The 11,375-nt window shown below is 42.3% G+C and overlaps 1 protein-coding gene across 5 annotated transcripts in view; it reads right to left on the bottom strand.

The window, feature by feature from the left end:
* Positions 1-11,375, bottom strand: part of STAU1 (staufen double-stranded RNA binding protein 1) — an 86,350-nt gene that overhangs the window by 56,125 nt on the left and 18,850 nt on the right. The window contains exons 7-11 of one of the 5 annotated variants that reach the window (XM_019509891.1): positions 10,367-10,465; positions 8,696-8,926; positions 7,968-8,111; positions 6,943-7,089; positions 4,960-5,032 (exon numbers count right to left, since the gene is read on the bottom strand). In XM_019509891.1, the coding sequence (XP_019365436.1) occupies positions 4,960-5,032; positions 6,943-7,089; positions 7,968-8,111; positions 8,696-8,926; positions 10,367-10,465 (694 nt within the window). The remainder of the gene's footprint in view (positions 1-4,959; positions 5,033-6,942; positions 7,090-7,967; positions 8,112-8,695; positions 8,927-10,366; positions 10,466-11,375) is intronic. The other 4 variants (XM_019509892.1, XM_019509896.1, XM_019509894.1 and 1 more) reach the window with 4 other exon arrangements.

Here is an 11,375-nt window from a genome sequence, read left to right as displayed (position 1 = left end):
CCCCACTCCCAGCACTGATGCAGGCATGGCAGCGCTGGGAGCAGGGGCTATGCTCTGCTGCCACCCAGAGCAAGCAGCGCCTGCATTGCACGCCCCCCCCCCCACACCCCTCCCCTGGAGGCCCTGGTCGTCGCTGCTGCAGCTAGTGAGTGCAGGGCTTTTTTTTGTTTGTTTTTTTTTAATAAAGGTGTTGGGACTAGGCTGGGGCTGGGCAGGGCAGCCATGAGGGCTTCTCCCGCAGCTCCCCTTCCCCAAAGAAAGCGGGGCACAGTCGGAGGAGCTGCGGGAGAACCTGCAGCTGCCCAGCTGTGTCTGCCTCTCCCCGGCCAATCCAAATCACCAAATCTCTCCAAATCAGTGCTGAATCTTCCAAAACAGATTCAGCTGAATTGATCTGGGACAGTGATCCAAATCAAATCACCGTCCCAAATCGATCACTGTCCTCTGAATCCGAACTGAATACTTCCCTTTTCACATAAGCCTAATAGTAAGGTGACAGGCCTTGGTCATAAGTTCACAAATGGAGGTTATGAAAAGACCATCTCCATGGACTGCCATTTTCATAGGGTGGGGAAGCTTGCATGTACTGATGACCCCAAGAGCAACACTGTCAGGAGTCTTCTACTCCTGGTAGGGTCACCCATGGCAGTGAGGTATCAGATGAAGAGCAGTCCAATATGACACAGACATCAACAGTGGACCAAGCATACTTCTCAATGGCTGTAAAGGTGGATGAAGGCGACAGTCGAAGAGTAAACCCAGCCATCTTGGATCTCCTTGCTACTGACACAGGTTTCTCATCTGCCAAGATCCGTGCGGATGCCAATGTGTGACAAACTCCTCACATAAAACAGATCACATGCAGGCTTCTCACTGGTCCAACATTTACTACAATAACCAATACCAACACCCATAAATTCTACAAAGTCCTGTGGCAATGGACAAGTGATGGCAGGGACAAAAGTAGCGATCACCAGGAGGTCCCCAAGTCATGCATCCATGTGCAGGTGGTGATCATATGATGGTCACTTCACAGAGATTGTGACAGAGCAGTCCTTTTTAGGATCCCCTCTGCTTACCCCACATGGGAAGGGGGCTAGAAAAGGTGCTCCAAACAGACTGGCCCACTTTACCTTACATGACTGGATAGCCACTTCCAGGGGAATCACTCTAAGTGTGGTCAAAAAGTAAATGTCTGTTGCACCCTGGAATGTGCAAACCCTACTAGATGACCCAAACAGTGACAGACCTGAATGCAGAACAGCTGTAGTCACTTGAGAATTCTTGCAGTCTCTCTGCTCTCAACAAGATCAGACATGCAGGTGAAGGCCAACTGAAGAAGGAGGGGGTAGCTATACATTCTTCTGGAAAGGTAAACTTGTAAATGACAGGTGAATATGTGGCATTGGTTTCGCCATTAAGAACCAGATTGTCAGATGAACGACTACATCCCTCACTGGCATTAGCAAGAGTCTCATGATTCTCCGCCTTCAACTGACAAACAATTCGTTTGCTACTATCATCAGTGCATATGCCTCAAACACTCAATGCCTAGGAAGAATACAAAGAACAGTTTTATGAAATTCTATCAAGCTGAAAGTTGACAAGATCATCCTCCTTGTGGAGACTTCAATGCAAGAGTTGGCCGGGGCTTGAACATGTGGAGGGGCACCCGTGGGAAGGAAGGAGTAGGCAAGAATAATTCCAATGGCATTTTTTTGTTCAATAAATGTGCAGAGCATGACTTTGTGATTATTAACACTATCTTCAGACAATGCGATGGGTATAAAACAACATGGCAACGCACCCACTCGAGTGGCATCTCCTTGACTATGTCATCCTAGAAGCAAGTGATCTAAAAGATGTCCATATCACACACAAGAGGAGCCAATGACTGGACTGATCATCATTTAGTGACAAGTCATGCCCAGAGTTGTGTTGTAACATCGAAAGCAAGCCAAATCAGTCTGAAGACCGTACAACATCAAATGCCTTCAAACCCCTAGATACCGCAAAGCCCTCCAAACGCATCTCAGTAAGAAATTCCCCAATCTTCAGATTGAAAATGATAACACTTGCATTGCAGAAGATTGGTAAGGTCTAAAAGAGACCATCTATGAGGCTTGTACAGAATCAATTCACTTTTTCACCTGATGCCATCAAGATTGGTTTGATGAAAACAATGCTGAGATCAAAGCCCTTCTTGATTAGAAGAGAAAGGCTTTCTGTGGCTGGCAAAACCATCCTACATCCAGTCAGATGCCAGGAACTTTTCAGTGGCTTAAATCTGAAGCCCAGAAGAAGACTGGAGAAACCAGAAACAAATGGTAGGAAGAGAATGAAAGAAATCCAACAATTAGTTGACACTCATCCCATGCGGAGCTTCTTCAATACAGTCAAGGCTGCATGTAGATCAAATTTTTGGGCCAGCCCACTAAGATCTGAAGATAGCAGTACGCTTCTCAAAGAGGAGTCTATCAAAAAAATGCTGGAAGCAGCACTACCAAGAGCTCCTAAACTGAGAACCGACAGTGACTGATGAGACGAAACTGTCAAATCTATCCTGCAGCATCCAGTAAGGGAAGCACTTACCAGTCCACCAACCCCTAAAGAAGTCCACAAAGTGATAAGACATATGAAGAACAAACAAAGCATCCAGCCCTGACGGCATACCAGCTGAGGTCTTCAAAGTTGGTGGGGAAACCATGACCAACAAGCTCCACACACTTTCTTAATATCTGGAACACTGTGGAAATTCTCACTGACCTGAGGAATGCCAATATTGTCATTATTTTTAAAAAGGAAAAAAATCAATCTGACTATGGAAACTATTGAGGTACTGCCCTCTTTTCCACCACTGGAAAGATCCTCGCTCAAATTCTGCAGAACCAACTGCTCCCTCTTGCCAAGGAAAATCTTCCTGAGTCTTAATATGCCATCAGATTGTCAAGAGGCACCATGGACATTATTTTTGTGGCTCGACAGATCTAGGAAGTGCCACAAACAACATCAGGAACTGTATATGGCCTTTACTGATTTGACCAAAGCCTTCGACTCTATTAACTGTGAGGCTCTTAGGAAGATCTAATCAAAGTTTGGCTGCCCAGGGAAATACCAGATGACTGACTCCATCCTATGCAGTGGCTCCACTGTGGAGCTCTTTGCCATTCAAACTGGCATCAAGCAGGGCTGCATGATCGTACCAATTCTGTTTTCCATTTTTCTCGGTCATCAAGATGCTAACCTGTGACTGCCTGCCACATGGCATCAGCATCGAGTATAGGATGGATGGGAACCTTTTTACATTTTTCCCACCTCCGTGCCAAGACCCAAGTTACATCAGCCCTGATTGTGGAACTTCAGTATGCCAAAGATTGTGCTGTCATTGAACATATTGAGGACAACCTACAAATGGGCCTTAATTACTTCTCTCAAGAATACCAGTGCCTGAGGCTGACCCTTAACATTGGAAAAAAAACACAGGTGATTCACTAGCCTGCTCCAATTAACGCTCCCAGCAAAGTCCTCTGAAGGACAGGAGCTGGAGAATGTTGAACTCTTTGCATACTTCAGCAGCCCTCTCTCCAAGAAGGCCAACATCAACAAGGAGATCCAGTATAAGATCTAACATGCAAGATCTGCTTTTGGAAGACTGTAACATTGTGTGTTCAATGATCATGATATCAGGACTCAAACAAGAAACTATTATGCAAGGCTGTAGTAATCCCAACTCTTCTCTACGGCTGTGAAGCTTGGGTGACCTACAGGGACCACCCGAAAAGCCTGGAACGCCTTCACCAGTGCTACCTCTAGAAGTTCCTTGGCATAAAGTGGGAGAATTGTGACACAAATGCCAGTGTCCTCACCAATGCCACAAGCATGGAAGCACTGATTATTCAACATCAGCTGTGGTAGACAGGGCATTGTGTGCACATGTCTGATGTACATTTACCAAAACAACTGCTATAATCCCAACTCAGCCATGGGGCCAAAGGAAATGCCTCAACGACACCCTCAAAAGGTGAACATTAAGCCTCACAGCATTGACACTACAAATTGGGAAACACTAGCTTAGGACAGGGCTACAATGAGGACACCTGGTGAGAAAAGGACAAGGATGGTTTCCCTCACTTTACTTTGAGGAAAACCATCTGGCCCTGGAGGCAGAAAAACAACTGAAATGGGAGGAAAGGAAACAAGACCAAGAAATCCATGGTCCAACCCTCCTTTTAACCACCATCTGTGTTGTCTACCAGAGAGTCTGTGGCTCTAGGACTGGCCTTCTTAGCCATCAACAAACTCATCTACAACCCTTTACTTGACCCATGGGAGTGATCATCCTCGACCATGAGGATCAATGACCATGATGAAAAAACACTAGGTACATGAGAACTACTGGGGGAGGGAAAGTGGTATAGTAGGCAAAAATGTGATACAAGCAGCAGAAGTTATCCTTTACCACGCGTCTAGCCATTGTCAACTGATTCCAATTTGTTGACACCAAAGTAGCAGTTACTTCGGGAGGGTAATAGTGGCTTTTTGCAGAGAGTCTGCTCCCAGAGAAACACACACACAAAAGCAGGCTTATTAGAAGATAAAAGGCAGGGGTCAGCATCAGTTTAGAAAAAATAAATTAAGTGGAATTAAATCATTACAGGCCTTAAACCAAGAACACCAGAAACTGAGGCCACAAGCAAGGAAGGACACTGTGGGGGAGGGTGAAAACAACTCTGAACACCTAGTCAAGAACATGTCTGTGAATTAAATAGGTGGAAGATGAAGCAGCTCAAGGCAGACTCTAGCCCAGTCACATAGGAGACCACTTGACTAGGACAACTTTATGGTCTGAGAGTCATTTAAGAGAAGCTTACCTGGAAGGCTATAACCATAGTGGAGCTATGCAACTATTAAATAGCTTGAGGCACAAAGGACCAAATTCATTTCAGTAAATTCACTTACTATTTGAAGTTTCTTCACAGCCTGGTTCAAAGAAGGTTACTTTTCTTCCATCACCTGGTTTCTTTACTGGCGTCTAAAAAAAACCCCAAACATCAATAACTTTTCCTCAAAGCTTTCAAGGTCTAGACTATTCAACTAGGTGAAAAGTCAGAAAACTTTAGAAAAAAGAATTCAGAGGGGTTTACACCAGTGTTTCCCATCCAGTTGTGCCATGGAATTTTGGGCTGGAGCCTCACCCCCCTACCTGTCGCCACCGTGGACAGACAGACAGACAGGGGTCGTGGCTCCAGACACTGATTTGCCTCCATGCACTGTGTGCAGATGCACACACCCCCTGCATTCACCTGGTGTGCCACAGGATGGGAGAGGCCTGGTAAGCGTGCCGCCGAAACCAAAAAAGGTTTGGGAAACACTGGTTTACACAAATCTTAATTTTTAGATAACTATGCAGGAACCTAAGTGATGTATACAAATAAGCTGCCTAAATTACATTTGGTTTATTACTATAAAACAACCATAAAAAAAGCAATAAAGAAACACAAGTTCAGAACCGGATACTTCTGTTGAGTGAGTAAAAAGTAAAGCTATACCAGGGATAGAATAATGCTTAGTGTGGGTACTTAAAAGTTGTATTATAATCATAAAATCTGCCTGAGATTAATACACCCTTTCAAAAGGAAGTCCTATTGGAGAGAGGATGTTACAGGTTAGGCAAAACAAATTTTTAAAAAAAAACAAACAAACTGTCCACTGGTTCATGGTTTCGAATTAAGCCAAATTTTGAACCTCTACGATATTTAGGGAAGATTAGCACTCCCTCTGAAGAAATTTAAATGACAAAGGTTATCTGTTAGACCTATATTAAGGAACTTTAATGAGCAATGGCCAGTTAAATTAACATACTGATTACGTCTCCTAGAGATACACTGACATATGCAAAACTGGTGCATTAAAGGAGAAAGTTAGATAAAACTCTTTTAATTCTAAACACCAAGCTGAAGTCTGCTAAGTGAACTGGGGGAAGAACTCAAGCTTCAGTTAAGAAAAAGTATTTTAAAGATCCAGGCTAATATAAGAAGTTACATAAAATTAACGTTATCACAGGGTGTGACATAAGCCTGGCAACACAAAAGCCGGGCAACATGTAGGTCCTAAAAACAATGGTTTTACTTGCACAAGCTCTGACCCATTCTTTGTAGAAACTGAGCACATCACATGGCCCTCTGGTGCCAGGTTGCTTGCAGAAGTCAGGAGTAGATATAGTACTGCCCCAGGGAGCCTGGGATCCTATATAGTCAGCACTCACTGGCATCCCTTAAATTTCCTGTGGCCATATTAACTAGTGCCTCCTGTCCAGCAGGCTAGAGTGAGAAGTGTAGACTTACTATACCAGGGGTGCTCAACCTCTACCCCGTGGGCCAAATTTGGTCCACCCAGGCTTGGAATACATCCCACAGGGCTCCCCACGGGTCAGGAACTTTGGCAGCAGGGGAACACCAAAATTAAGTCCCATGGACCAGGTAGGAACCAGGCCAGAACCCTCCCCCCACATGACCAGATTGGGGCCAGGTACACCCCCTTCCCTCCATACAGGGCAGCCAGTTCAGGGCCAACTCACACCCCCTTTTCTCCCCCTCCCCTTCTCCCATGCCCCCTTCCTTGTTCCTGGCCAGGTTGGGGGCAGGATACACCCCATTGCTCTTGCAGGATCGGGACATCCCCTCCCCTACAGGGCTGGATCTGGACCAGGCCAAGTCCCCTGCTCCTGCACAATGGGAACAGCTGGGCTACTCCCCTCTGCATGGCCAGATGGGGCCACACCTGTCCCCAGATGCTACATTAGGTGCACCGGCTGTATTCAGCCCACCAGCCAAAAAGAATGAGCACCACTGTATTATGCTGATTTTTACCCACTTTGTATTTACTCATGTCATTGTTTCTGTTGAAACACCAGGTGAGCAAAGTCAATTAGAGATGTGTTACCTTCTCTTCTGTTTTTAATGCTGGTTTAGGGGGTTGAGGTTGAGGGACTTTGAAACCTAAAAGCTCCAGCATGTTTTCAGCTGCATTGCGTTTAGCTACTTTCTTGTTTGTGCCCATTCCTTCAGCTGTGTGCACACCAACTTTCACCTGAAATAAATATGGACAAAGAAAAAAGCAAATAAAGTCTCATGAAAACAAAAACAACGTTTTCATTAAATGACTGTTTTGTCTCCATATGGCCAGAGCAATCAGAGACTTGGCTGAATTGATTTATTGTCCTGAACAAATTTGTAACCAATCATAGGCTCCACAGGACAAGAAACAAAACACACGTGGAATAATCAGCTTAGTACTTGATCTCTCCAGGGCATTAGTTTAAATGCATCAGCCCAGGAAATCTATATTCAAATAAGGCACCAAGGTAATACAATTGTTTATAACTATGCAAATTTCATGACAATAAAAGGACAGTAAGATTTTAAACTATTTTGCACAGTGGCAGCTTTCGGCCTTGTTCAGCACAAAAAAAGAGGGGTGGAGGATATCTTAACACTAGCTACCGCTAGGTTGCTACAACCAGTGCCAAACAAATGCTGCCACATTACCTGATATTGCAATTCAGGAAGATATTTTGGAATACAGTGCTTTTTAAAAAAGAAAGAAGCTGGTGGAACAGATCTAAACCTCTACATTTCAATGTCCACACATTACAAAAACACAGCACTTTTTATCATTTGGCAGTATTCTTCTGTGTTTAAGAAAAATGTATGCAAGCATGATGTATTTAAAAATTTGCCTTCCAGCATCTCAACTAGCTCTTTAACAGGACTTAGGAAGAACAATTTGCCTTCTTGAGCCCTTATCCTGCTCCAAGGGAATCAGATGGAGATTTTTCTTCTTAATGAGCTCAATGCATTTGGAGATGCAGTACTACTAAGAACATATATCTTTGTCAAGGTCTGGTAACCCTAACTAAAAATAAATTAAAAGACAGACATATAAAGATTGGAAATCAATATACAAACCTGCATAACAAATTCCCTGCGCCTTGGAAGACCACGTTCTGTGATGAGCATATACTCTGGCTCCTTTTCTTTTTTGGCCTGCTGTATCTGAGCAAGTCTGCTAATAGGATTCATTCCTTGGCCATATTCTGGGCTTGTTTGCAGCTAAGGTGGAAACAATGTTGAAAAAATAAGCTGACATTTGCAAATATTGTACAGCAATTCCAAATGTAGCGTACCAATTAATTCATTCATTCAACTGTAGGCATTAGGTTCCCTAAAACACCAAAACCTGGTTTATGGTGTAAGAGCAATACCAATAGCCAAGCAATAGTAGTAAAACATAGTTGATCATGTTCTTAGATAAAGCTACCAATAGCAAAAGTTCAGCTTATTTTGAACATTTGGAGACTACTGCTAAAGGTAAAGATTTGGATGGAGGTGGCATAACTGCAAGAAACCCATAAATTGGTTTCCTTAAGCTTGAAAACTAGTCTAGTAGTTTATACAGCATATGTGCAAATATTTTCTCATTCATCTGGAAGTCAATATAAACTGCTACCTTGCTACTACAGTAGTGAGCTCTATTAACTGAGGATGGTGAATAACTAATATATCAGTTGTAGTACCAGACTGCTGGTTAACTTTCAGCATGTGAAAAGTGCATTTACAACAATTTTGGGAATGTTCCACACATTATGACATTTTTCAGCAACGAAATTTCAGTCCAAAAGGGAGGTATTTCTTACTTTCACTATTGATTTTGTTTTCTTTTTGATTCGTGGCTTCATTTTCTCAACCGTAGGAAGGGGGGGCAGTTTTTTCAGTTCTTCTAGGACTGCTATTGCGGCATTTTTCTTAGAGATCTTCTTGCTTTTTCCTTCACCTTCGCCCATAAATTCCCCAACCGACACCTTGGTTACAAAGCTCTTCATGTGGGGAGGACCACTTTCCTTGGTCACCTGTTTCAGAGGGAAAAACTGAGTGAAAGCGTGATAAACACTTATTAAAAATGGTAGGGCACAATGTTTATAGCAAACTTCATTCACAAGAACTAGGGGCAATGGGGAATTTGTATGAGATAGCATTCCTGAAATGATCCAGGAAGAGGCTATTTAATAACAACATGACCACTAAGCATAATATCATCCCACCCACGCAAAATTTGTTAAATAATTCTACCTAGAAAAAGTGCATGCACAGCAAGCAGGAAGTATAACTTACATTTTATGAATTAATGGTCTTTAGCATGTTTCATTTACTGTTTTACTCTTTCAGAAGGGAGTATTAACTTTGTTTTTGGGTGTACATCTCCACCCAATGATTCATATTGCAGTGATTCGATCAGTACAGACAAAGCAAATCTTTGGGACCTAGAGTCTGAGTTCAGAAGTACAGACACTGGAGGCAGCACTGCCTTCAAACTACAAGCTCCAAAATAGGCTTGTCGTCTATTTGCGATCACATATTAAAGCCACCAAATGCCCAAATATTAACTCATAGAACAAAGCTTGACAACAAATGTTAGTACAAATTAAGATCACTGGCAACTGGCACTTTCCAAATAGGTTTCTTTAAAAAAAATAAAATCAAGTCTGTGCCAAACTTTTAAGAATACTGAAAATGTAACAATTTAAGTGTTCATGAAACAGATTAGAAGTCAATTTAGTGAAGTAACCCATGTCAGCAAAAATAGCAACAGAATAAACTAATACTTCAGTGCAACAAGGATGTTCCTCTGGTACGTAGCAAATTAAAAGATAACTAAGATGGTCAGAAGGGGGCAGGAAGCAGCTGTCATCCAAGACAACATAAAGGAGAGGAATGTAAGTGAATGAGACCAAAGAGTTTGTTCTGAAAACCAGAAGGGCAATTTTGAGTAACTGGAAACCCATGATGACACTTGAGGATTAATATATGTTATACAGTCCCACTTCCTAGTCAAGAAGGGAAACCTGCTTGTGGGGTTCTGAATTATACCTTGCATATAATTCACATCAGTGCTCAATTATGCAATGATAGAGAGACTCTTTAAGCTCTTTCCCCATGTGAATTTTGTTTTCACTCTTCTAACTGTACATGTGATTTAAAGTAAAGCCTCATTCAATACTGAAAGGATCTTACGTTAAATTTTCAAAGAGCCTGGTACAATAGCACATAGAGCTACTCATGTGTGCTATGATTTGCATGGCCTGCCAATTCTGGGGTAGAAGTGGTCTTCCCCCCCCCCACCCCCTTTTAAACCATTTAGCTCTGGGATGATCAGTTTGAAACTCATTTGGATAAAAGCATATTCACAACTAACATGCAGTTTTAAAAGTCAGTTGTTCTTGTCTAAGTAAGTTGCTTTAGATCATTTTATCTTAGTATCCTCAATATTCTAACAAAATATAACTCTAGAGCTTGTAAAATAAACATACCTCAAAATTCACAGGCAAGTTCCTTTTAAGTGCAATCTCAAAAACTTGGCTTATTTCAGATTTATTGAGATTTTCATCATCTGGTTCTTTTCCATTAACCTAAAAGCAGCACACATTTAAATAAAGAGCATGCTAGCTGAATGATAGTCATCCAACCAGTTTATTGAACCCACAAATCAAGTTGTCTAACCTTTGCTGTCTACATGAGAACATAGAAATATCCCGCACATACTGCAGACACTTAAAGTTAAGAACCTTGTTTCAATAATGGTTTTTAATGTAAAAGCTGATAAAACTTCAAATTTGCATATGTGCTCACTGAAGGAAGGGAAAACAGGCTCTCTGAAAGCTAGCAGGCTTAAAATGTATTTCTGGAAAATTTAAGACAAATCCAAGTGTGAAATACACTTTTTAAAACTGAAACACTTGTGAGAAGCTAGTTACACAAGTTAATTTGACATTTGTATGAAACCCAGTGAGACCGTGTCGGCACGAAAAATTTGGATTCCAAGCACTGGCCAGTCAAATGTGTGACGGTTAATTAGTTCTGGGGGCAGCCATGTATTCATAACATGCCTCTGTTTAATCATCCCATCTGGACAACCACAGGAAGTGGTTACAGTGCACTATGGGCAAAATGCCTGAAATCAAATGGCTGAGTCTTAAATCACGCACTTTCCATAAGGGCATTAATGCTAACTTGGTCACATTGCTAGGCGTGTGTATATCTCCAGTCAAATGGATTTCAAAACCTTGATTACAGTCTAACTCTGCTGTTGTTGTGCACTAGATAAAAAACTGGATTTAAAAGGCATGGCAATGACGCAGAAACTGTAAGACTGAAGCTATGATATAGAAAGGACTACAGGCACAGAGGGACTGTCAAAAACAAGAGCTCAAACACCAGATGATCAGAAAATGGATTAGATGCTTTAACTACGATTAGAGGAATAGCCTGGAGATGTCTCATTTGGTAAAAACAGTTTAATAAACCCCCCCCCCCCCCCCC

This window comes from Gavialis gangeticus, unplaced genomic scaffold, assembly GCF_001723915.1.
Source record: "Gavialis gangeticus isolate Ggan-Ray unplaced genomic scaffold, GavGan_comp1, whole genome shotgun sequence".
Classification (NCBI taxonomy): domain Eukaryota; kingdom Metazoa; phylum Chordata; order Crocodylia; family Gavialidae; genus Gavialis; species Gavialis gangeticus.
This window is presented reverse-complemented; position numbering and strand designations above follow the sequence as displayed.